This window comes from Ambystoma mexicanum, chromosome 10 (genome assembly GCF_040938575.1).
Source record: "Ambystoma mexicanum isolate Mex_15411 chromosome 10, UKY_AmexF1_1, whole genome shotgun sequence".
NCBI classification, from domain to species: domain Eukaryota; kingdom Metazoa; phylum Chordata; class Amphibia; order Caudata; family Ambystomatidae; genus Ambystoma; species Ambystoma mexicanum.
Genome location: NC_090932.1, coordinates 77,941,002 through 77,968,610, shown reverse-complemented (window position 1 = coordinate 77,968,610; position 27,609 = coordinate 77,941,002). Strand labels below are relative to the sequence as shown.

At 45.0% G+C, this 27,609-nt stretch overlaps 1 protein-coding gene across 1 annotated transcript in view; it reads left to right on the top strand.

Annotated features, from left to right (window-relative positions):
* The window catches only part of LOC138493127 (intestinal-type alkaline phosphatase-like), a 233,907-nt gene that overhangs the window by 6,545 nt on the left and 199,753 nt on the right, over positions 1-27,609 (top strand). Inside the window, exon 2 of the mRNA XM_069620328.1 lies at positions 5,096-5,212. Coding sequence (XP_069476429.1) covers positions 5,096-5,212 — 117 coding nt within the window. The remainder of the gene's footprint in view (positions 1-5,095; positions 5,213-27,609) is intronic.

Here is a 27,609-nt window from a genome sequence, read left to right as displayed (position 1 = left end):
ATCCCTTGAACCCCCCCACCCAATCCCCTTATATTATTTGTAATACAAAACCAACCCAATACATACATAAAATAACTAAAATAATATAAAGGTCAATTATGCATTAGGTCAATTAGGACAAAAGGTAAATTGTAAAAGGTCAATTTGGGTAATACCGTCGTGGGGCCGGAAGAATCAAGCAGGAGACCAATACGCTCTGCACTCGGTTCGATAAAAATGAGGAGAACCGACCCCAGGTGTTCCCATTGGCTTCTGTCCAAGCAGCCAGGTGTCTGAGGAGCAGAGGCCATGCTCCACTCTACCAAAGGCAGCAGAGAGGCCCAAAAGGATCAGCAGGGCTAGATGTCCCTCATCTGCTGCCTCTAGAAGATTGACCAAAATGCCCATGTCTAAAGTTGCCATCACAAGTTATCTGGCTACTCCTTAGAATGGAGATCTACAATCTGTGGTTCTCCCGATGGTTTGGACTACGACTTCCATGATCCCTCGCCATTGAAATCACTGGTCTGAGCTGATGGGAGTCGTAGTGCACATCATGTGGAGACCCAAAGGCTGTGTTTTTTTACAACCGTTTTTAGTGATATCTTAACAGAGGAAGGGCAGAAGTAGGGCAATAATTGGCAGGCACTGATGGATCTAAACTGGCATTTCATAAGAATAGCACAACCGTGGCCTGTTTACATGTGTGCGGAAGTATGCTGTTGCCAATGGAAGCATTGATGTTGGACCAGATAATTCATTTACCGTGGCACCTCCTCCCCAGACCCACCGCCACATATCCACTGGCTGTATAACTACCACCACCCCACCCAATACTTATCTAGTCCCCCATCGCCCTGCTCAGCTGTCTGGAGTTTTTCCTCCGGTGATGGATCCTACTTTCCATCCACTCTTGTAGTTGCTAGTATTTCAAATTTGCTTTTGTGATTGCAGAGTTCTCTCCGGCCACACTCAGATAGACTTCAGAACTTGCTTCAGGACGACATGCGGCGTGTTGAACACCGGATGCAGATAAACATCTTCGCTTCTGCATCTGCTAGGTTTTGTTGTTCTCTCTGTCTCACTAGTGCCAAGATGCCCAATGGGCTGTTAGCCCTTTATACTTTTTTTATATTAGTGAATACATTCTTATTGGTGTAATTTTCTCTTTGAGAGTAATTGGGCCTCATTACAGGTCGGGCGGTCCGGAAATAACAGTGGCGGTAAACCGGTCGCCACTGTTAATTCCGGACCGCCCGAACCCGAGCCCTGCAGGCGGGAGGTGATGTTCCTGCCAGGTCTGACCTGGCGGGTTTAACACCGCCCGCCTGCAGGCGGACGTGGAAACACCAGCACCATCACGAGATTGTGCCGGTGTTTCCACTTCCCCATTCCCATTGAGTCCTATGGGACTCAATGGGAATGGGGATTTACCGAATTCCGCCTCCGGAATTCCCGGGACACCGCGGTCGTAATGCCCCGGCAATTCTGGGAATCACGGAGGCGGAATGGTAAGACGAGTCCGGCGGTAACCGAGCCGGAAAAACCGGCAGGTTACAGCCGGACTTGTAATGAGGCCCATTGTCTTGAATGCCAACATCTCTCCTGTCTGCTGCTTGACAATAGTCCATCGTTCATTTCTATTATTCATTATATTTAGTTTTGGGCATTTCTTGAGCACAGACCTAGCTTTTGAGGAAGCATTTTAGATCAGTGGGGGTTACAGGCAGACATTAGATGGTTGCCGGGGGAAACAGTACTTGCATCATAGCAGTTATTGCCAGCAGCTAGGTGGAAACGACCTCACAGGGACCAGTTCACAAGACCCCTGAGAAGTGCTGAGTGAGGGCCGATTCGGATGAACTATTAAAGTTCAGCCGGAAGCCCTGCTTGACCTCTCAGGAACCACTTCTGCTTTACCACGATGGTGAAAACAATTCTTTAATCTACCACTCCCTGCGATTTCCCTAAGAGCTATATCTCTGACTTCCGGTGAACCTGAGGTTGCCACTCTTAACCATTAATACCCTGCGTCCATGCTCCCCCCGAGTTGCCTTAGTGTTTACAGATTTATTAAATTCTTCTCTAGTAATTCCCTGGATTGTACCATGATAATGCCTTGCATTCTACTCTTCTCATTTCGTCTAAATAATATTCTGAAGGCTCACTGCATGTAATCTGATCATTTCCTGCATATGGTATTATGATTTCCTGCACTGGACTCGGATCATTTCCTGCATATGGTATGATGATTTCCTGCACTGGACTCTGATCATTTCCTGCATATGGTATGATGATTCCTTGCACTGGACTCTGATCATTTCCTGCATATGGTATGATGATTCCTTGCATTGGACTCTGATCATTTCCTGCATATGGTATGATGATTTCCTGCACTGGACTCTGATCATTTCCTGCATATGGTATGATGATTCCTGGCACTGGACTCTGATCATTTCCTGCATATGGTACGATGATTCCTTGCACTGGACTCTGATCATTTCCTGCATATGGTACGATGATTTCTTGCACTGGACACTGATCATTTCCTGCATATGGGACGATGATTCCTTGCACTGGACTCTGATCCTTTCCTGCATATGGTATGATGATTTCTTGCACTGGACTCGGATCATTTCCTGCATATGGTATGATGATTCCTTGCACTGGACTCTGATCATTTCCTGCATATGGTATGATGATTCCTTGCACTGGACTCTGATCATTTCCTGCATATGGTATGATGATTTCAAGCACTGGACTCTGATCATTTCCTGCATATCGTACGATGATTCCTTGCACTGGACTCTGATCCTTTCCTGCATATGGTATGATGATTTCTTGCACTGGACTCTGTATTGTGCTCTGATGGAGTAAGGCGGCTGACAAAGCGTTATCATTTTAGCTATGGACTTTTATTCAAAATAAAGTGAAAAACCCGTCTCTCCCTATTCTTAGAGTTTTTTTCCCAACCTCAACACAGAATAACATGGTTGCTCATCAGGATGTAAGTCAGAAACCAAAATACTGTCCTCTGGCTCAACCAATTATTCTATCCCTACAACTAAGAAATACACTGAAAAGGGATTCAATGAACTTCTTATCAAAGCCACCAGGAGAATGGCTTCCTTCTCCTGGTGAAAAAGGCCAGTCTGAGGCTGATTTGACAGCAGTCTCATGCAATAGGGTCTGATTTACCAAGTACACTTAGACCAGGAGAATGACTGCCTTCTCCTGGTGTATCTGAAGAGTGTTGTAGACCGTTCCTTGATAGTCCTTTGTACACGTTTTTAGAAGTCTCTTCATTTCCTCCCAAGGATTTGCAAACAGCAGAGTTAAGGCTTCATCAGCTCTTCTTCTTAATGCTGGCACTTTGTCAGGACCGTTGATATATTGAGTATTGGGTAGATTACTCCCTGACAGCTCCTCGTCCTTTTGGTATCTTTCACATGTGTTGGGTTCCCACTGTGAGAGGGAGATCACTCCAGAGGAATACCTGACTCTTGGATCTCTGGGTATCACTATTGTGCCTGGGGAGCTCACTTGCAAAGAATACATGACTCTTGGGGCTCCCTGTACCCCACCCAGCTTTCCCGCAACTCCTGTTACCTGTAACTTCACTGGGGGATGATGCTGTTTTTTCCTGGGGTCTCAAATTGCTGTTGGTTCAGCACATATTCTTGCTTAACTCCTATTCGGTCTGTGTGGTTCCATGGAGCCGTGGCTTTGGTGGTATCGGCGTGTTTTATATACCACATTAATTTTTTTTCCTTTTTTCCTGCTTCTGCAGGGGGTCGGGGTTTACACCGGCTCAAGTGGTTCCTTTCTCCTTCTCCTTCTGAGACCAACTGTATCTCGATGCTTCAGACAGCACAGGTTTGTATTTCCAAGGTCCTGCTGGACGGATGCCAGCTTCCCTCGCTGCTCTGGAACACACTTAGTCCTTCCTCGATCTTTACTGTATATTGCTGTGCCCGTCCCAGTGTAGCATCAATGTTTGTCGTCTTCCTCCTCCGTTTCGGCAAACAAGTGCAATGGGCGAAGCAGAGGAGGAAGCATTTTCCACTTTGAAGGCAGATGGTCTTGGAGCATAAGCACCAAGGAAGTGCTCAGAACTATGAAGCTAAGGGCCATCTACATAATCACTAAAACCTCTGAATCCAGAGGAGTGCATGATAAGAAGCACACCTCTAGTGTTGATAAGAAAGAAATTAAAATAAGCAGCACAAAAATGGTTGTGGTCGGAGGAACCTTCAAAGAAATCAAGGCCAGCTCTACGCTTGATTAAATAATGAACAAGCCCAGTGCTTGCATGGAACACCAAATAATAATTTATTTGGATTGAAAATCTCTGGTTCAAGAAGTGCATGAATTTGACTCCTTTTGAAATAAAAGTTCTTTGTGTCCTGAGGAAGGTCCTTTATACCGATTTAGGAGACACCACAGGTGAGTGGACTCCATTGCATAGGGCCGAAACACCAAGTGTCGACATCCATAGATATTTAGACTTATGGTTCATGTCTACATGATGTCATCCGATTAGGGAATTTAAAGTCTCAGACGGCCTAGCATGGTTATCAACACTTTAGAAGAATGTGTTGTTGTGCAATATGCATAGCATGACCAATTGTAAAATTTGTACCCACATGAGGCAATGTAATTCTGGGTATTGACAACTGTGGCTATGTATTTTTCATGTTCCCCACACAAACCAGTTTGACAAGGTTGTTATTCTGATAGCACCATTATGCGCTTGCACCTTTTGCAAAACTCTGGTTGTTTGTTGTATGAAGTTTATTCTAGCTATTTAAACTTTCTAGATTACTAAAGTAATCTGTGGTTTTCAGTAAATGTCTCTTATTAGTACCATTCGTTGTAACCTTTGACTTTGCACTAAACATGGAGCCATGTGATGGTGAGCACATCCTGGTGACTATCTCCTCAGGGTTACTATGGCCAAGGAGCTTTATTAAGTTTACCTCCAGAGTCGGATGAGAGGGTCAACATAGCTTTTCTGAAAATAACTGCTTAAATTGAAATGTATCTGAAATACTATACTCCCCAATAATTCATTTTTGAAACTCTTGATCTCTTCTATTTGCATGGATTATCGAAGCGGCCGAAAAGACAGCAGCGTTCTGGAACCAGAAAGCAGGCGATGCTATCCAAGCAGCACTGAAGCTGGAGCCCATCAAACACCGGGCCAAGAACCTCATCCTCTTCCTGGGTGATGGTGAGTAGAGGGAAGAGGCGCGCCGATGTGGGTTATTGCACACTTACTCTATGAGCCATAACATGTACATGGAAACGGATCACACGCTGCTCGTTCAAGTTACAGTCCTTTCTCCAATTACAAGACCTTAAGTTCACACCATATTCATGTCAGTGTTAAGTTGGTCCCGTTCGATAATCAATAATAAAACAAACTCAAGAAAAGTGAGTAAATACAAGTGCACGAGAATACTTTCAGCTTTATTCAAACTTGAACGGCCGGGGGAATAAAAAAAAAGCATTCTCGGTTGTGATAATGTAGAACACAAGCTTTTAAATGAAAACGCGTCATAAATGGCGTCATGGTTAGTGATAAGAAAACACTTTTATTTACTCACACTATTGGTTAATAAGATATAATACCTATATGTTCTGTGAGAAAAGGCTACTACTATTGGATATTCTTTAACTGATGTTTCCTTCTAAGTTCATGCTACAAAAAAATGTTACACTTCATGCTAGATTTTCATTGGTTGACGCTATACTATGGCAGCCAACCTGGCAGACACAATCCTAATTGGTCGGTAGTTTGCTTAGTGATGCCAGGATGCGTGGTGAGGAAGAAGAGATGGGCGGACTGCTATAATTCAATTTGAATACGTTCATTCCCTTCCCATTCCCAAGCCGGAGACCTTGACCTGCCAGAACACATTTTTTTATTTTTACTGAGTTTTCTGCTATTCCAACCCATGTTTGATGCTCTGTGTGTCTATTTATTAAAGGCCTGCTTGGCATAGTATCTGTGCCTGGAGATCAAGGATATCTGTATTTTCCCACTGCTACCAATAAAAAATCATTAACTTCTAGAGTTACATGCTGTGCAGTTCTGAGAAATGTTACCTAGCGGTTTCAATTCCCTGTTGGGGCCCTTTGCTTTACTTGAACAACGTGAGGCTCAGAACTGTGTGCAAAGCAGTTTGATGTCTGGATTCAGCTTTCAGAATAAAGGCCTTTCACAGTTCTGTCTGAAATGGCGGTACTCTGGTTCACTCTCTGCCATGTTAATATTCTTTGTGTCTCCTGCATTGCATGCCACCATACGTTTGTTCCCAGCCCATGTATGCTGATACCTACTCCTAACTATGCTCATCTCTATGCTATTTGTGTAACCCTATCTGGATATGCTGCAAACTCCTAAGCGGTTGATTCTACTCTACGTCTTTGCCCTACTTGTGTGGCGCAACCTTTTCTACTCTTTATTGCGGTTGTATTATCCCTATTGTTTAAACTGGCTACTTACAGGTCACTTGTCACACTTGTTGTCTTGTACATACGTTCACCTCTGCGAACGTCTGTGGGCACAGCCAAACCTTGTGTTTATTTTATCTGCATCGTAACATCGGGGTACCAAGACACTGTATAATACAGTAAGTCAGAACTTGAAAGACAGGGAAGTACCAGAGAAAATGAGGACAATGCTTCAGAGAAGAAAGATCTTAAGAATATGTGGATATCTCTCATGAAAACAAAATGCCTGGAAGCCTAGAAGCCTAGATTGAGACATACAATGGGTAAAAACAGGAAAAGAACCCTGGATAAATTCACATTTGAGGTGCCAAGCATTTCAAATAAAACAGGGCAGTGATACCATTGATGAAAGAGGTTGCCAGACTACCAATATTTGAGTGGGAAAAGTTTGCGGAGGGGTGTTGGTGTGACTGATGCATTTCACTTGGAATGCTCGCCTCCTAAAATGGCAGCTTTGCCCAAGTTCCTTTGCCTGTTTCCCATATGGATATGCCTGTTTAGTTTGTGAGCTAGAGCTGGCAGCGGGCGGAGGGAACTAGGGTGAATGATGCTACTGTCAGTCCACATACACACGATTATCTACGTGGTCTGGAAGATGGGTGTTTATAAGCATTAGGGACTAGTGACGTCTGTTAGGGTGCTGTATAAAAACACCTTGCTGGGCAAGTGCATGGAAGATTGACAGGGAATTTCTTTATAAATAATGCTTTGAAACTTGAGGATTTATGTTCTGTTGTGGGCGCCAGTGCCCCTTTAGGAAACTAAGTGAGTAAAAGGCAAAGACCACCGCTCTGTATAGATCCCCGTAGCTTCAGAATTTGCACCACCTTTCTCCCATCCACAACCTGACATTGCAATCCTTGCTGTATCCTGACTGCCAAACCGGTGCTACATTGAGTAGATGGTGAAGATACCACATTGCTGGGACAATTGCTAAAGTAACCAGTGTTCGCAATATCAGGCAGTAGAGACCAGAATCTGCCACCTAGGAGCCCAGCCCTAGCGGTTTTTCACTCGTGATGGAAGACTCACCATCCAATACCAAAAGACTCCCTCAGTGCCCTCCAACGCCTCTTCGAGATTCTGTAGCACATGCGATCTTAGGACTTGGGTAAATGGCAAGAGGCATTGCTTGTATTGTATTGTAACAGAATGTTTAAAGCGCAACTGCAGCCCATTGGCGTCTAGGTGCTAGGCAACAAAAGGGTAATCCAGCAGGGAGAAGGACCAAATGAGCAGTGAAAATATGTTAAAACTGATCTTGGGGCCCATGGCGGGTAGTGTATCATGCAGTTGGATGGGAAGCAGAGTAACTCTTTACACCAAGTAATCAAACCAACTCAGGAAGATGGCAAAGTTCATTTACTGTTTTATCGATTTTCTAAAACTGGGAGTTACATCGCACATCAACAGACGTCGCACAGCTCTCGAAGAATTTAATAAAAAACAACACTTTTATAATAAAAACTTGTTATACGTGATATCATACTAAGTGTCAAATAAGAAAAACCTACAGGGGGTTGTGGTTGGTTCAAGGGGAACATCTAAGTATACTTTCTATAAGAGGTCGGGTTGTGATTGGGTCTCTAGAAGCAGGTGGACAACTCATGCCCACCCCTAGTGCAAGTCATCCAAATATATTATTAGAAAAACAGTACCCCATTGGCTCTCAAACTATAAGGCCCTTTGTTATATGGCCCTCTACGATTGGTTGGCACGCTCGTGCCCTTCTGGAACATTTGGCTCACTAGTAGCACGTAAACTCATACCCCAGGTGCCAGGGGGTGAACTTGGCTTCACCTCTCCACCCAATTCGCCCTTCATCTCTCATCACCCATGCCTTCTACCATGAAGATTGTCTTTGAAATTGGCCGTGCAATATATTCTCTGCTCTTGGAATATAAGGGAGTGTGAGCACACGCTTATCATAGTTCTGGAACTGCGTGCCCAACTCTATTTTCATCCTGGACTCACATAATAGGAGACCGCAATTTGGCCCATTTTGCAGCATTTAATTGTCTTGAATAAATAAAACTTGACACTCATGGTGTTCTTTCGTTGCACCTTATCAAGGGAGAATTCAGCTTCTCACGTTCTCTGTCTTCAAGAATAGATAACCAGTCTTAAAACTGCCCTTCAGTCTTCATGCCAGGCCGTACAGCCCTTCCCGATTCTTTTGTGCTCCCAGCTAATTCTCTTCTGCAACACAGCTTTCAGCCCTTCTCTTCATGGTTTGAACGTACTAAAATTGCGACACCAATGTCCAGCTTCTATATAATGGCGGCTCTGCCTGCAGTCTATTCACTATGTACAGCCAGCTTCTATGTTTACTTAGTCTACTTGCGTTGCTGCATCTGTACAGTTATTGACCCGGTTGCATTTTCTTCAGTGCGTCACACACAAAGTCTTTGTTTCCCACATGAAAGTTGTCCCGATTCTTTACTCCGTCATCAGTTTCTATAAGGTTCATACATTCTCTTCTTCAGCCAGTCTTCTCAGTGCGTCATGCTCGTTTCTTGTGACGTCACCAACTTCTCTTTCTCACTTTTTCATATTCGTTTGGGAATCTCCTCCAAGAGGTTGTCATCTCTTCGGGAATACATCTGATAGGGTTTTCTTAGTGGATACCTTTTCTTGAAGATTCGACGTGGAATAGCCATAACTGCTGGTGTCATGCATGGCACAATTGCAGGCTGCCAGCATACAGGTAGTAGGGGGGGCGAGACTTCATGCAGGGGCAGTTGGCTGCTCCTCTACAAAACAGATGAGTTTTAAGAGTTTTGCAGAAATGCAGATATTCTTCAATTTCCCCGAGGAAGAGCGGAAGCCCATTTCAGAACGGCCCCAGAGTCGAGCACGTTGATAGTGAGGTACCGTGCATGAGAAGGTGATCGAAGGGTGCTGGTAGGGTAATAATGCTCCAGCTTATTTTTTCAATGAATCTCGTCTGTGCCATGAAGAGCCCGGTGTGTCACAGAGAGGGTTTTAAACTCCACTCGGGCCTTCACCGGCAGCCAATGAAGTTGTAACAGGGCCACAGACGGGGTCAACCTGGGAGCGTTAAGGGCTAGCCTGGCTGCAGATTTATGAAATACTTGCAACCTGCGGACCTGTTGTTTTGGCTGTCCCAGGTAGACCCCATTACAGTAGTCCAGAGATCTCATGGTTGCCGAAGTAACTATTTTAATTTGGCACTCACCGGGGAGTAGTGGAAGAATCTTCTTCAATACTTTGAGTTTCCCAAAACCTGTGTTGCAAACTGTTGCTATTTGAGCTTCACAGGAACTAGAAGGAAGAAGCGTCCCCCCTAGACTTTTTACTGACATACTGGGGATAGGGCATTCACCAAGGGTGTCTGGCGAAAAAACTGGGGGCTCCAAGTGTTAACAGCAGTCTGGGGGCCGAACACATTAACTTTGTTTTTTCCCCATTGAGCTTTAACCAGTTAGCAGACATTAATTTGCCAATGGAGGGTACACCGTCTCTCAGTTTACCAGGAGGCTCACTGGTCCGGGAATTCAGCTGAAACACCAGCTGAGTTTCATCAGCATATGTAGATAAGCGAACCCCAGACTCCGCAATGAGATCTGCAAGTGAGCGAAGATACATATTAAACAAAAGTGGAGAGAGAGCCGAGATTTGCGGCACCCCACAAGAAATAGAAGAGGGGGAGGAGCGACAGGCCGAAAAGAAACAGTCTGGGTACGTTCTGCCATAAACAAGGCGAGCTATGGTCGACTGTATCAAAGGCCGCGGAGAGGTCAAGAAGTATCAACACTCCAACCCCTCCACAGTCCTAAAGCAAAGCTAAATCATCCAAAAGGGCGACCATGACAGATTAAAAGACTTTAAAAGAGGAGTAACCAGCACATGTTTCAAAGAATTTTGAATCACCCCTGAGGAGAATGAATTTAGCAGGGCTGTTGTAAACAAGGAAATAGCTTTAGAAGGGATAGCCTTTAAAACATGAAGAGGAGCTGGATCTAAGGAGATGCAGATTTGAGCTGATTATCCGGATCAGCGTTTGCAGAGAACCATGTCTCAGTCACGCATAACAAATCAGGGAGCATTTCCTGCAGTATGACAAATATCATAACGGTGTGCCCCAGCTGATCTAGCGTTAATTAAACGGCCCTTAAACTCCTGGTGGACGTCAACAATTTCTTTACCTTCTAGAGGCAGGGTTACAACTGTACATTTAACAGAAGTGATATGATATGGCATTTATAACGCACCTGTAAACAAATGTTTCTATGCTCGACAAGACTACGAGGGGGAAATAGAAGGAGGACAAAACAACAATCTTACTAGGCCTTGTGTTATTCAGATTGCACAGGGAAGTGGGAGGGAGAAGTGCAGGTAACTCAATAGGTGCAGCCAGCAAGTGGCTCATAAGTGCACAGAGAAGGGACTGTAGGGTTGCAGATACAGACCATAAGTGCTGTGGGAGTCTGGAGGCAGTGCGAGGGCAACTGGGCATGCAGGAGCCTGGACGCGAGTTCAGAGGTTAGTCAGGTGACTAGTGCGTGGAGTAGTCGGGACATCAGCAGGGGAGAGGAAGAGAGGAAGCTGAAGTGAAAAGGAAGGCCTTGAGTTGCTTCCAGAACCGGAGGTGGTTCTGTTCAAGTTTGAGAGAGGCAGGGAGGCTGTTGCAGAGTGAGACCCCAGCCGAAGAGAGATATATGCCCCCACCTCTCTGCTTGGAAAAGCATCTGACCATCAGAGAGTTGGAAGTGGATGAGCAGAGAGCTCAAGAAGGGAGATGTTTAGGAAGAGAGAGTTGAAGGTAGTGCAGTCCCAGGCCCCAGAAAGCCTTGTGGATGATGCAAAGGGTCTTGAAGTTGATCCTTGCTGCCACAGGGAACCAGTGAAGAGATAACAGAGCTGGAGAGATACGATCCCTGGGCTTGAGGCCAAGGAAAAGTCTTGCAGTCCTGTTCTGGATAAGTTGTAGAGGTCGGAGAGTAGAGGCACGCAGGTTTTGAAAGAGGCTGTTGCAGTAGTCCAGCCTAGAGAAGACCAGAGCTCTGGAGACAGTGAGCTTCTGGAGGAAAGTGAGGAAAGGAAGAATACCTCTGAGGAGGTACAGCTGATAGTTTGACTTCATAGAGACGTCAGAGATGTGAGGAGAGAAGGAGAGGGTGGAGTCGAAGATGACACCAAAGTTCTTAGCCTCACAGGTAGGAGCAGGAAGAGGGCCCAGAGTCGGCTGCCAGAGAGAGAGAGAGTGTAAAGGAGGGGGCTGGTGTTCCAATGAGGAGGATCTCAGTCTTACTGGCATTAAGGCAGAGATCATTAGCAGCACACCATTCCTGAATTGCGGCAAGACAGTCTGGCATGAGAGAAGGGGAAGGCTGAGGGGAGCCTGAAAGTGAGCTGGGTGTTATCCGCATAAGACTGAAAGTTGGAGCAGAAAGTGGCAATGCGGTGGGCAAGAGGCGCCAGGTAGTGGTTGAAAAGCCAGGGAGGTAAAGTCAGACCCCTGGGGAATACCACAAGTAGAGAGAGAGAGAGAGAGATAGAGGAGAGGAAATGCCCCCAGTTGGACCTGAGAGGGTTGGTCAGTGAGAAAGGAGGTCAGCCAGGCCAGGATCTGATCAGTGATACTCAGGTTATCACAACAGAGGTGATTGATCAGGATAGCATGGTTGACCATATACAAAGCAGAGGAATATTGAGGAGAATGCGGACAGAAGGAAGATTAGAGTCAAGGTTAGAGAGCAGGTCTTCACAGGGGTTCAGGAGAGCAGTTGCTGTGCTTCTGGCAGCTCTGAAGCCAGATTGATTGCTGTGGAGACAACCAACAGATTCAGTGTGCAGATTAAGCTGGGATGTGGACAGCTTTTTTTGCAAGATTTTGCCCAGGAAAGGGGTGATGGAGATCCAGCGAGAGTTAGCCGGTAAGGAAGGATCGCAGAGGGCTTCTTTAGAAGGGGGTGCACAAGGGAGTGCTTAAGGGGAAGGGGAAGGTTACAGTGGCAAAGGAGTTATTGCAGAAATCATTCATGGCCGGAGCAAGGGTGTCAATATGGTCCTTGATGGTTCTGGATGAGCAGGGGAGAACCTGCTTTGATGAGGCTTTCATGGATCAGAATTGTCTAGAAACATCATCTGTGGTGAACAAGGGAAAGGAGGAGAAAGGAGGAGGAGAGATGGCCACAGGCATGCCAGGAGTGGAGGAGGAGGTAGAGGAGGAGAGGGTGGACAGGATGGTCTGAGCTTTAGTGATGAAATGAGTAGCCAAGGCTCTGCAGAGGGCTTGGGAGGGAACAGGAGAGGTAGAGACTGCAGTAGGATTGGCCAGCTCCTTTCAGATTTTAGAGAGTTTGGCCGTGTTGTTGGAGGCCGCAGAGACGCAGGCTTGGATATGGACACTATTCTTGGACAAGACAGAAAGTCTGTATTGCCTTTGGAGCAGGCAGAAGGCCACTTTGTCAGAGGATGCTCCTGAAGCCCTCCACTTCCTCTCAGCCACCCTGAATTTGCGTTTCAGGGCAGTGAGGTGGACCTACCAACAGTTGCGCTTGGAGGTAGGCTTCAGATGGACTCTCATGACAGGGGCAAGGATGTCCAGAGTGTTGGAGATAGAGATATGCATTTTAGAAAGGGCTATGTCAGAGTGTGAGTCAGCTGAGGAGCAGAAAAAGTAGAGCCAAAGGCATCCACTGACACACGCTTCATGGGCTGAATGACCGAGAAGGGAGGTGGCAGTGCTGGGGCGGGCTTTGCTTGAGGGACGAGAGATTCAGGTGAGAGGAAAGCAGGAAGTGGACAGTTCAAGATAGAGGAGTGGTGAGAGGGTTACAGATTGGGATGTCTGAGGAAATGAGAACATCCAAGATGTGTCCGGCAGAGTGTGTCGAACCAGAGGGTAGAATTGAGAGAGAGAGAGGTTGTGGAAAAGCGCAGATGAGGGATCAGAAGCATCCAGGTTTATGTTGAGGTCTTCAAGGAGAAGTTGAGAGGTAGAGTAGGAGAGGTCAGTCCACTCTGAGAGGAAGAGGGTAACCTGGCCAGGAGGCCTGTAGATGGTGGCCACCATCAGAGAGGGGCCAGAAGACATAGAGAGCCTGCAGACCAGGCATTCAAAGGAGGAATAGGTATGCGTAGGAATGACAGAAGCAGGGACCCACTCCGAAAGATCAGGGCTACTCCACCTCTTGGTCAGTTGATTCTGGGCTTGGAGAGTATCTTGTAGCCATCAGGGAGGAGTGTGCCACAACTTGTGACAGAGCTGGCCATGAACCATGTCTCATTGAGATTGAGGACATCCAGGTTAAGTTCTTCGAGGAGGTGGCAGATGTCAGAGGAGTGTTTGAGAGCAGAGCGAGAGTTAAGAGTAGTGGCATGGAGCAGGTTGCCACATTTGAAGGTCTTTCGGAGTGAGGGTACCGGCTTGATGACCAACCAGCAGAAGTGGTAGAGGGGCCCGAGAGTGGGCAGAGGTTGTAGCAGGAGGTGGCATAGTAGCCAGTGAGGAAGAGGGTGAGGTGCCAGAGAGGCATCTGAGGAAGGCGTTGGCAGAGGAGCCAGATAGGTGCTAGCAGGTGTAGCAGGCGAATGAAGGAAGTTGATACAATGCAAGAAAAGCCTATCGTAAAGGAGGTGATTGGGCTGAGGGTCCTGGACCAAGACAGTGGTATTCAGATAGACATTAATGATGGTCTTGGAGGAGTGGAAGGAGGACAGGGAACCTCCCACTAAGTGCCACCATAAATGGGAGAGGAAAAGATAAGAGAGAGAGACGAGACATGTGAGTGGTCCATAGGATTGGCGAGGGAACGACAAAGTGGATGTCGATGAGAGCCTTTCTGGAGGAAGCACTGATGTAGGTATCAGTGATAGGGAGGCCAGGGTTGGAGACCAGGATGTCTCTCTTGAACTTCTTCCTTCCAGACTTAGTGAGAGGGATAGGGTAGGAGATAGAATAGGAGTTAGAGAAGATGGGAGAGGCGGAAAGCACCATAGAGGGTGCGATGTGGAAAGTAGATCGAGGAGGTAGAGAAAGAGAAACACAGCGCAGCGCCACACAATGCAGGAAGTGCAGGGAGAGTGGGGGGTCACATTGTAGGGAACACACAGGAGGAGCAGACAGGAGAGACACAAGTGCAACAGTACCCTGTGCGGGGTGGGGACCTAGAGAGTGGGAGAGATCCTAATGAGGTAAGATCACAATAGAACAGTAACCCCACTGCAATAACAACCCAGATTTGACTATTCTAAAAAGAGGAAAAAGGGCGTAGTTATGAACACAGAAGCAATGCAAAAACCACTCCCATTCACCTTTTATAAGAAGAGGGGAAAGGGCCTTGTTTTGAGCACAGCAGCAATGCAACAACCACCCAGATTCGGCTTTTCTAAAAGTGGGGAAAAGGCCTAGTTTTGAACAGAGCAGCAATGCACAAACCACCCTAACTCGACTTTTCTAAAAAGAGGGAAAAAGGCCTTGTTTTGAACACAGCAGCAATGCAAATGTGACGTTCCTAGGGAAATGTGCAGGGTGGCTAAACAAGTCAAATGGAATCAGGAATAAGTGGGTGGTGGTGTAAGTAAAAATAGGAATAATTTGAGGGGAGGGTCAGTTTAGTGGGATTCAGTGATTGCTCCCCCCCCCCCCCGACCGCACTTCATATCGCTGGTTGGTAGCAGCAAGTTGATAGCTGCAGGCTTCTTGGTTCTACGGCTGACACTGGAAGACACCATCTGGAGTTGCTTCCACTGGAGCTGTCCTTTGCCTTGGAGTCCTTCGCCGTAGGTGCCCAAAGTAAAGGGCACCAGTAGCCAGTGGGGGGGGCATGAGGTGGGACACAGGAGGGAGACAAACACAGAAGAAACACTTACGGCACAAGGACAGGGACAAATCCCTCAAAAAGAAACAGACAGGAGTTGGCTCTTTACGATTTTGGAATGGTTCTTCCTGGCTTTGGTTGAGTGGGTAAAATATTGACCAGGTGGAAACCTTACACCTGTTTCCTCATTGTATAGCTCCTGCACTCCTCCTTTCACTAGAGAGTGTGCTAATGGTCCTCATGGCAGCATCTCCACCTATGTATGGAGAAGAGCCATGCCCTATAATCAGACATTCTGTTAAGATATCCCATAAGAGTGTTCATTTTCCATAGCAACTGCTTCCCTATATTGAGTTGGTGTACGTTTGTCCGAAAGGTTAAAAAACTGGGTGCAACCAAGAAGCATAGCAAACCATCTTCCTGTTAATGTGCAAAGAGCTGTACCCCTTAATAACAACGTGAAGTATCTTCTTGAAATCTTTATTGAACCAATAGGCATATCAGAACATCTTTCTGATAATGCATGAAGGGATATACCCTGTAATAACATGTGAATTGTCTTCTTGAAATCTATATTGAACTAAGGGACATATCAGAACATATTTCTGATAATGCACAAAAAGCTGTATCCTATACTAACTCTCTCTACAGCCAACTGTGTGACCCTGGCTAGGACCCTTGTACTATCAAAGGTTGATTACTGCAACGCCCTGTACCTAGGCACTAATCACTGTAACTTAAACAAGCTACAAATTGTCCAAAACAATGCTATCAGAGCGGCCCTTAACATTCCCAGGTGCCAACACATATCTGACACTAGACGTAACCTTCACTGGCTCTCAATCCCACACCGAATTTCTTTGAAATCCCTGACTCTTACCCATAAATGCCTTCATAGCCAAGCTCCTTGCTACCTACCTAACAGATTTGCCTTCCACAGTTCCACTAGACCTCGCAGAATGACCCAAGCCAACTGCCTTGTCATCCCTCGATTTAACCTCCAAAGATCAGGTGGAACCAGCTTCCCCATTATGGCAGCTAAATTATGGAACTCACTCCCCAATGAGCTCAGAGCAGAACCCTCCTTTCTGAGATTCAAACACCTTACCAAAGCTTGGTTGTCCTCCCAAGACATCTAACACTGGACTCACTGTTTAACCTGTACTCAGACGTACCCTGTATATATTTGCTGCTTGGCCTCTTATTATTATTATTTTGCTTGCATACTTTGTAATAGACCTGTCAATCTGTAAATACTGCTCTGTCTGCTTTTATCTTGCTGTAACTATGTGATGCGCCCGGTTGCCCCTGGGCCTGGTGCGCTATATAAATAAATAAAATACAAATACAACTACAAACAACATGTGACGTGTCTTGAATCTATATTGAAACAAGAGGCACATCAGAACATCTTTCTGATAAGGCATGAAGGGATATACAGTGTAATAACAACATGTGACGTGTCTTCTTGAAATCTACATTGAACTAAGGGACATATCAAACATCTTTTAGGAAAGAGCCGTACGCTGTAATAACATGTTAAGCTTCTTCATGAAATTCATATTGATTTTCATGTTTTTAAAATAAAATATTGTTTTATGATGTGTTTTTTGGTTAACAAATTAACCATCTACTTGTATGTGCACAATATACACACAATCATACTCAAAAAATTAAACCTTTCTTATTAAACATATCTTAATATACACAATATGTACTCATCTATGACAAACATTTATTTTATATACCAATAAGGTGCAACAATTTCATTTCAGTATTATAGATTCAAATGGTCACAATCGAAATGTATTACATTCTTAACACTTGGTTTGTTCAAAGGTTTTTATCTTGTCTTGGATACATATCCAAAATGTTGTTATTGCTAAAGACAAAATAACTTGGTGGCTATTATAGATCTACTCTAAAGTTGCTCAGAGATCACTGCATGTATATTACTGTTAGCAATATGTATTAAATGTGTAGACTTTGCAAGTGTTTAACCTATATTCTTCAAAAACAGATAACTGCAAAAATGTTCAAAGAAGCGCTAGCCTGCAAAAACACAGAATGTCCTTGCTAGGTCACAGCTGTTGGGCCTGCATCGAGAGCATGTATGAAGAGTGCTAAATTAGCCAAGAGCAGCTGTTGGAAGAAAGGTGAAACTAGGGCAGCAGTTCTATTTTAGCCCTAAGACAATGGCTGTTGTAATGTAACAGATGTTGTACAATCTATAAATGCTCTCTTTATCAATGGGGACGAGCTGAGATGGAGAGAGAGGGCTTGGATATTGTCATCACACCATGCTGAGTAAAGCTGCATCTGTTCATAAACCAGTCTCGCCATGAGCGTTTACAATCAACACTCTGTCCTGGTGCTTCACGGTGTCTTAAGATGATTTGCTAGACTCAAAGGAAAATAGAAGTTGTATTATTTTATTTTTTATCTGACATTGCATAATTATTTTCTGAAGCCTTCTATCCTGTCCTCTGTTTGTACTAGACAATATAAGTACAGATGTTTCAGATGTTCCTTTTCTTGTTCATTTTGACATGGTCTGTGGAACCTTTTCTGCTTCAGAGTACCCTATCTGGGGCCCATAATCTCCAAAGTTTCTAGAGTATTCAGGCACAATTTTAAAAATGTTTCTTTTTTTGGGTGGGAAATGTACAATTTATCTAGCTTATGTCACCAAAGACCAATTATTAAGCAACCCCATTTCGACACTTTGTTTGACGATCTGAACCATCTGGGTGTCATCTATACCAATTGCGCAGATGACACTCAGATTCTCCCCCCGCTTCCTGGGGATCACAGCAAGGACACGGGGTTGGTGAACAAAGTATATCTTACCATCCAAACATGGATGGCCACTCATGGCCTATGCTTGAACGATGATAAGCCCGAGTTGATAATTTTGGGCTCACAGGCCAACATTAAAAAACTAGGCCATGAATTTTCCTCATTTAATGTTGACGGGAACACCATCAAAGTCTCCAAGGAGGTAAAAACCCTTGGATTCTATCTGGATTCCACATTGTCCTTTGATAAACAGGTAAAATCCCTCACCTCCTCCACTGCTTACACCTGCAAGCTACTCAGAGCTGGTAAGCCATTCCTCTCTGATGACAGCTGCCTGATCCTGGCCAGAGCCCTAATACTCTCTAGAATCGACTATTTTAATGCCCTATACAGTAGTGCGACTAAATCTACTATCCAAAAGCTCCAAACACTACAGAACAATGCCCTAAGAGCAGCCTTAGGCATTAATAAAAAAAACATATCTTCGCCCTTAGGCGCCACCATAAATGTTTATCAACGCCTAATAAAATACAACTAAAAATGCTTTCTTTGACTCATAAAGCCCTCAACAATGCGGCCCGCAGCTACCTTACAGATAAAATCCAGAAAAGAATCTCTCACAGACCTACCAGAACTGGGAATGTTAACTGTCTGACCATACCCAAATACAAGCTCACCACTATTGGTGGTAATAGCTTCCCTGTAAAGGCAGCTAAATTCTGAAGATCTGAGAGCCGACCAACCCTATCTTCACTTCAGAAAAAATGTAATAAAACATATCATTACTACTGACCCCTAGTCTCCCAGTACCTGTCTCAGATTTGTCCGCAACTGAAGAGACTAATACCTGAAGACCACGTGTAATCTAGTCTTCTTATCGTGATATACAGAGGGCATCAACTTCACAACCTGTAATTTTGTACATTGTTTACTGTTTATTTTTGTAATTACATAGGCCTTTTTTAGTTTTTGCTCTTATTTGTACATTTTGTATATTCTGTAAGCATGTAATTATTGTATCTGGTGTATTTTTCGCAACTTTGTAAGCTTTGCATTTTCATACGGCTGCACCCTTTTACTTACGAGTCTGGTGCGCAAAACGAATAAACAAACAAACAAACACCTTTTTATGTTGTGTTCTAGGGTGAGCTCCTGATTGTATACAAACTCAATATTTTCAAAAAACATATTCATTTCTATCACCTCATCAAAGTGATTGTGCCTTGTTTGTGAGATTGTTGATCTCTAATTGTGATTGATGTCGAATAAAGCATATCCTTCAGGATCCAAAGCCAGCATAACATGAGCAAGTCCATCTGGTCCTCGGTGGTCTAGATTTTTTAAATCATTTAATATCAAGATAATGTTAAGCTCTTTTCTATTTTATTTCCTTAAATTATTATAGTTTTTTTTTGGCAGACCAGTGGCATAAAATAATCTTTAACAGACATTCTCCAAGTGTCTTCTGTGTTGGGAATGTCAGGTTTCCCAAATATTTTTTGAGTTGTTTATTAAGTGCCAAAAGGCACGCATATCTTTTTTTGTTAATATTTTCAGGACTCCTGCCCATTGATACTTAAGCCATTGGGGGTCATTCTGAGGTTGGAGGTAAGGAATTACCGGCACCGGTAAGGGTGCCAATGCCAGTAATCCCTTACCTCTGTATTCCGAGGTCCCTTTGCGGGTCCTTCCTTACCTCCTGCTTTTAGCAGGAGTTAAGCACGGGACCCGCAAAGGTACTTCGGAGGTAATTACGGTACCGTAATTTACGGTGCCGTAATTACCTCCTTCCCCATTCCCATTGAACCCTATGGGGAAGGGCAAAAGGTGAATGGGGAATTACCGGTCCCTCCAACCCTGGAATGGACCAGTAATTACTCCATTCACCATGCCGGATTGGGGACGGTTTCGGAGGCAACCATGGAGCTAAATACTCCATGGTTAGCTCCAAACCCAGAATGAGGCCCATTGATTCATATGCCGGCGCCATCGGCACTTGTTTTTCTGTATAATGATTTTTTAGTGCGCAAATATTCATCAAATGGCAGGGCCGTAAGAAAGGCAATCTCAAATGTTGTCCTAAATATTGATTTTTTTATAGTTAATAGCAGGAGCATAGCTTTTATCTTTAGTACATAACATTCTCATTGTAATATCCCTTAATGAGAAAAAATCCTCTGTCCATTTTAATGTTTGACTAGCGTGTTCTTCTATTGCTATTTATCTGGGGGATCGTCTACATATAAAATCACCCGATTATCTTTCAGTTTTATCTTTGTCAAACACATAGGAAATGGTTTCATATTGCTGTCCGACCACAATATCTATTTAGTCTGGGTATTTGAGATGATCTTTCCTAAACCACCAGTTATCTTTTTCGGTTCATCATGCCTGGCTAGCATTAGTATTAAGAAAGCGTGGTCACTGTATTTGTTTCGTATTATCTCTAGTTTTTTGCCACTTTCTAAATGTCAATCAGTGATGAAGAAGTAATGGACCAAGGTTCGAACAATTTAAGACTGATAGTTAATTTAGTATATGTTTTCTATCCAGCTAAAATGGCTAGCTGTGCTGTTGAACCTCAGTCTATTTGTTTCAGACTGCTTTTTTAATGGACCTCTCAGTTTTATTTGCTCTTCGCGCATAATCTACCTTTCACTTATGTCTTTGTTGTGTTTTGCTATTTTTTGTTGTTGTTTGTTATGTTAGCCCCACTATGTCTGCGGGCTATGTCTTGTGCACTATAGAAATAAAAAATACATTAAAAAAATTAAAAACAATCAATCGTAGATTGACAATTGTTATCAAATTTGGTGTACTTCCCTGAGATGCCCCCTGGTGTTCTGCCATTAAGCATGACAATTCCCCCAAACAAAACAAGGGATCCTGGCTCTCTTGCAACCCAATCTTGTAGAATCCTGTTTATTGTTTTCAAAGTATTTCGTCTTTCACGAAAGCAACAAGGAGCACAGATGTTAATCAGCAACCCACGCTCCAATCCAGCATAAATATTATAATACTCAAACGCTATGGCAATCTCATTCTTTTTGCACAGTTCTTTCCGGAACATACATGATTTATACATATCATGTATCCCCGTTTTCAGATCCCCTTTCATGCGGCCACGGGGACCTTTACTGGCCCTGTTTGGGCATAGTGGAAAACCATCTTGCCAGACATCAGATGTTGTGTTATTGTAATTATGATTGGTTATTTATAACGTGCTTAATACCCAGAGGTTTCTAAGCATGGACCTGGGGATCGAACCTGTGTTGCTCACCATAGTGCCCCTGAGCTATCCGGCCGAGACGAACATGATTTCCCAGAAATGTTTCCTAAACGATGATACTGTCCTCTTCAGTTCCACGATGAGCAGCTTTTAGTCCCATCTCTAAAATCTGGAGGAAACGTTTTGACAGGCATTTAAAATCCCCAGCGGCCAATTCCAATCTGTGGTTGCCTCAATTTTGCTCAAGAGGCAGTTATGTTCCTCTTTCATCGTTCGTCTGTATTGGAGATTGGACAAGTAATCTGTAACTCTGCAACGGAAGGTGTTTGCCTATGATTTTATACTCTTTGCCATCTGTGTCTGGTGTTAAATCAAAACCCATCATTGGCAGGGCAGCCACATTTTCTATTATCGTTTGCATGATAAACACAGAAGTGAGATGTATTTTGACTCTTTGGAAGTCTTCAGGGTGCAGAAACTCCACCAATATGATATCTGATGATGGTATCAGTCCTTAAAGTGTACCTATTTTTGAATGGAGCAAAGGTCTGTGCACTGTCTAATGGAATCATTTTTCCTTAAAAAACATCCTCCATAATCCATTGCATTCCGGTGTATTTATAGCAAAAGTCTCCAACCCACAGCCTTATTGTTATCAGGATTCAGTGGTAATGGAATAATTGATAAACCTCTGCAGTTTTCTTGTTGGTGAGGTAGACACTTCAGATCCTGGTAAACTATCCTGTCTGTTACGTGTCTCCCCTGTTGGGAGGCATGGTATCGCCCAAGGGTGTTTGATGTGGTCACGTGGGGAACCACGTGACCAAGCTAATAAAGTAAACGAGCCGCTTCCGGCTCGTCAGTCGAGACCCAACTGACTCTGCGTGTGTGTGTTTGGGAGGCACCATGCGGGTGCCCCACCACGTGTGCTGGGCCCAAGGATGGGGCGCAGCTCCAGCGACCCCGGCCTGGGTGCCCCCAGATCCGGGGCCGCGGTAAGCCGGTTGCCATCCGGCCCATGTGCGGTGCTCCGGTGTCCCTGGAGCAGGTGGGATGAACCCCTACCCCTTGTGATCGCAGCGTGAGCGCTGCCTATTGATGCCTGGTCGGCTGCCACCCGACCATAACATGGGGCTGCCCGGTGGACCGGAGCAGCCCCCAACACTGTCGTTCATCAAGCTTCTTCTCACCTCTTGTTAAGTCTTGCTTCTCAGAACCCTTTGAATCCATCAAGGTCGTTTCAACTGGTTCCTTTTGCAGGGTGTCTGTTCCTTTATAATGAAGCCCCAACATACTTCTCAAGTCACCATTTCTATGTCTTGTAATGTTTTCATTTTCTTCTCATTTTTTGGGGGCACACTTGTCAAGTCCGCCTCCCCTACACAGTCCTGGTTAGCAGAGGTGTTGATCTCGACATTGGTAGGATTGGTCTTTGTTGTCCGAACTTCCCAGAATCCTTATATGATGTCTCACTTCTGTTTTTTTCCTCTTTTTATGTTTCTCAATCCTCTATTGGGCACAGATTGCTTATTGCCCCTAGTCTGACACTTTACTTTAGGTTGGTAGGTCCGGCTTTGAGCTCTTACTGCTCACACACTCGCCACATGGAGACGAAATGGTTGTTGATCTCATCTCCTCATTGTAATGGAGATCCTCAACCAGATTCGTAATTGGACTATTTGGGGGCATATCCTCCTTTATGATGACTGACAAGTCAGATTCCACCTTCCTGTTCGAAGAAGTGGGTTTGTCTTGACCTTCCACTTTCTTTTGCGACGACGCAAGAATCTGTTTGCAGACTGCACCTACTGCTTCCAGCGTGGCCCCTTGTTATTGAAACTGGCATCTCAATTGCTCAAAAAGTTTCATTAAGGCTTTCAAAGCCAGGTGTAACCCCCCTTAGTGTGGACAGAGTCCGTGTTTTTGGACTAATAAAATGATTATCTTCGCACAGTGATGACATTTCCATGTTAGGTGTTTGGGAAAGACCAAACAAATTGTCCATCATTCAAGCATGAGTAATTGTAAGCCCCGCCCCCATTGCTTTAGATTTTTGGTTGTTAAATCCTTGTTACATAAAGGTAGCATGTTTTTAGCTATTAGGTGTCCCTTTAGTGCCACCTATAAGCCAAAACTATTGCATTAGAGCACAGCTAGGGGGGACGGCATATGAGGAGGGACACGCAGCCTGTAGGTTATTTCTCAGCCTGTAGGTTATTTCTCAGCCTGTAGGTTATTTCTCAGCCCATTGACTGCTTATGGACATGTTAATCCCTAGGCACTCAAAGTGCCTGCCAGTGTTTCAGTGTCTTTTCAAAGCAGTATTCTGACAGTTAAACCCGCTACTGATGTAATACAAATGTCTTAACCAGGTCTGCCATCAGCCAATCGATTTATAAACGCTGTGCCTCTCCTTCATTGAAGTCCTGTTAAAAACAACGTGACGAATCCTGAGGTATCATCACTGCTTTTTATGGCGGAGCCCGTTTCCATGACGCCAAGGAGGTGAGGCCGCTATCTGCGAGTGCCCCTAGGGGTGGTACTCAGCTGCAGGATTTTTTGGGTGGGATGAACCCATTGTGAGTAGTGACCACTTAGGGAGAACTCAGTATCCATTTGACACTGCCACCTGCCCTCAAACCCCTTCTCTTACCCTCCCCCACCACGTGCCCCAGTGTAGTGTTGCTATACATCACAGGGGCAGACCACTGGGAGGGAAAATCCCCATCAAGTACCCAATGGTAGTACTGAGACGAGGAAGAGGCCTAGAACATTATGTATCAATACCAAGAACCAAGACATGCAGTCTAGTCATTTGCATTAGCTGATTGGCCAGCTGTCATTCAGAGTAAGAGAGGGAATGGAGCGATATTGTTTTCCATCTCTCGGCATGGACCGGGAGCTCGGCAAGCCAGGTGAAGGAGCATCTCCCTCGAGGAACCGGGAGCATGATGATCGCTTGCTGCAGGGTGTAGGCAGGGCATGCTGGTGGACCACAAGGCTGGAGGCTGTTTGCTGAGGTTGACAGCAGCACCACGCAGAAGAAGCAAGCGGTTGAACGGTGACGGGCCAGCTGGGTCCAGCCGCAAACAGCTGGGCTACGAGTAGACACTGGAGGAAGCAGCGAGAGCTCCACCCAGCCGGCGTGCCTCCAGGAAGACCCGGGAAGCCTCCGACCACCCGGAGGATGAAAGCCAAGTCCCCACAGGTCCCGGAGCGGCTAAGTCCAGGGCAGGGGGTCCCCAGAGAGCACCACAGTTGCCACTGGCCTTGAGGCATAGGTAGTAGGAAGACAGGGGAAGAGAACTGTTTAAACCCTTTTGCCCAGAGACTATGATAACAAGTATAATAGGCTCTGGGGCCCACATGGGGAAAACATATCCCAAAAGGGATTAAGAAGAAATACACACTTTGCAGTTACCAATCTTACTCACAGACCTTGGCAGGAGAGTAAACTAAGGCTGTGCCATAAAGACTCCACAGATAGAGAACTGCAAACTTAAGCAAGCAAAGTGGATCTGGGATCCATGTTGGGGAGGTACATCCGGACCAGTGATAAAGAGAAATACAAAGCTGACATGCACCCGTGACGCTCAGAGACCTTGCCAGGAGAGTAAACCAAGGCTGTGGGCAGAAGGAAAATCAGAAGGAAAAGGCAACAAGAATAAAGTCGTTGAGTACCCCACTTTGCAGGAGAGCGGACCAAGATGGTGTCTGCTCAGAATAAGGCCAGGGTCCCTCAGCACAATCTGGGACAAGGAACCAGGCTATTCTTTCTTGTTGCAGTACTCTGGGAGCCAGGGCTGCTCACAGAGGGTCTAAGACCTGCAAGACAGCTTGGTAAAGGAACCAGGCTATTCTTTCTTGTTGCAGTGCCCTGGGAGTGGGGTAAGATCACAAAGGGTCTTAGGTCCTGCAAGACAGCTTGGAAAAGGAACCAGGCTATTCTTTCTTGTTGCAGTACCCTGGGAGCGGGGTCGGATCACAGAGGGTCTAAGACCTGCAAGACAGCTTGGAAAAGGAACCAGGCTATTCTTTCTTGTTGCAGTACCCTGGGAGCGGGGTCGGCTCACAAAGGGTCTAGGACCTGCAAGACAGCTTGTAAAAGGAACCAGGCTATTCTTTCTTGTTGCAGTACCCTGGGAGCGGGGTTGGTTCACAAAGGCTCTAGGACCTGCAAGACAGCTTGGAAAAGGAACCAGGCTATTCTTTCTTGTTGCAGTGCCCTGGGAGTGGGGTAAGATCACAAAGGGTCTTAGGTCCTGCAAGACAGCTTGGAAAAGGAACCAGGCTATTCTTTCTTGTTGCAGTATCCTGGGAGCCGGGTCTGCTCACAAAGGGCCTAGGACCTGCAAGACAGCTTGGCAAAGGAACCAGGCTATTCTTTCTTGTTGCAGGGCCTGAGAGTCATGTCTGCGAAACACAGACAAGGACCTATCTTGACCATTGAAGAGACAGAAACCACTTTGATTAAGGTGGGGAGACTGTCAGAAAAGGGCATCAACGCCTTGAGTCTTGTAGAACTTTTTGTTTGCTTTCTACATCTTTTTGGGAACGTTTGCGTTGAGCTGCAACTCTGGGCTGCAGGCAGACTGCCAAGAGACTCTACCCGTGTCACATTATATTGGATTTAGCTTGCAAGGGATAGGCTTGGTTTTGGACACAGGACGGCAAACCTTATTTTGGCCATTTTTAAGCAGACTGTTTTCTTAGCTAGTTTTGGGGAGGCAGGTAAACCCCTCTGAGAGTTGGGGATATCTAGGTTTTCCTCCATATGCCCCAGTCTTTGCCAATCACCATGTCACCCTTGCATCCGTCTCTTACTCCTAGGCCCTCACACCAAGCATGGGCAAGGCCAACAGTTTTGGTTTGTGTGCATTAGGCATGTGCAGCAGCGCTATTAGATGTCCATGTACTCACACCATTTGGCAGATGCTGCCACCAATGGCAAGTTATGCCACCTTCTTCAAATGCTTGTGCTAAAATAGTAACACGACATGGAACCTTGCTGCTCCTACAGGCTGATAGTGAAAGCAAATAGGGCTTAACTGGTTTGCAGGATAACGAAAACATGCCCGCCCATTCACACAATTGTATATATTTGTGCATATATAGTGCTTCATCTTGAGGTTGACCCTGTCTAATCACATCACCAGTTTTTCCATAGAAGGGAAACTGAAACATATTGAAATTGTGAAAACCTATACTAAAGACATATATGTATATATGTTCCGTTTGCTTGCACCGTGTGAGCCTAGGGTTCAACAGAGTGTTGATCTAAAAGAAAATGAGGGGATGTTTTAGGCTAAAATACAAATATTGTGCTCATTTGCAAGCTTTTGTGGCATTTCACCACTTCCTCAGGCAGCGATGGAATGAAGCCTTTGAAAAACATTACCGCATTACAGCTTAAATGGCTCCTCCTGGTAATATAGTTATCACAAAATGTTATTTTCGCGAACTTCATAACCATTTCAACTTAACTTTAACTATGCATTGTGCTATGGCAATATATGTATGGCTGACTCAAAAATATTCCAAAAGGCTTTCCCCGAATAACCATTTATTGTTTATTGCAGAACTCTGCATTCACGTTGGAGCTGCATTTTGACCAACTATTACAAACCCAGGATTATTCTGGTGTGACTTTAAAAGATGTATCACATGTCAACATATTTCACAAACCTCCATTTTCACAAATTCTACGACCAGAAAAACCTATAGAATAAAACCTAACCTTGTACACTAATCATCCACTGAGGTTCAAGTGATTCCGTGCCAATGTCAGAACAGAACAGCAAAACACAATATGTAGGAAAAAACACCAATGTTCTTTGCACTTGTTTCAGGCATTGTTTCAGACATTCTTTCAGAAATTACAAATGATCTATTTTAAAAAAGACAGTGGACCAGCCTGCAGACAATCATTTCACCCTTTCGGGCCACTCATTGTCTGGCATGAGGATTTCCCCTGTGGCAAATGTTTGGAGAATATAATTGTTAGACACCCCAAATAAAACGTCTGGATTTACCATTAGTATCAGGCAGGGGGTGGGAGGGAGCGTATGACAGCCTCTCAGCCAATGAGGAGGCTCGGGACAGGGGAACTACTAGAAGTAATGCCCCCGCTCCGAGCTGCCTCACGGCTGGAGGATGCCATCTTCCATTGCCGGGGAACGCCGGAGCGTTTCGTAACAGAACAAAAAATGCTTTTAGTACCTCGGTCTTACAGGCCGGGGTACTAATCACAATAAGCCCCTCGTAGGGGGGGGATTACCACTTCAGGTAATGCCC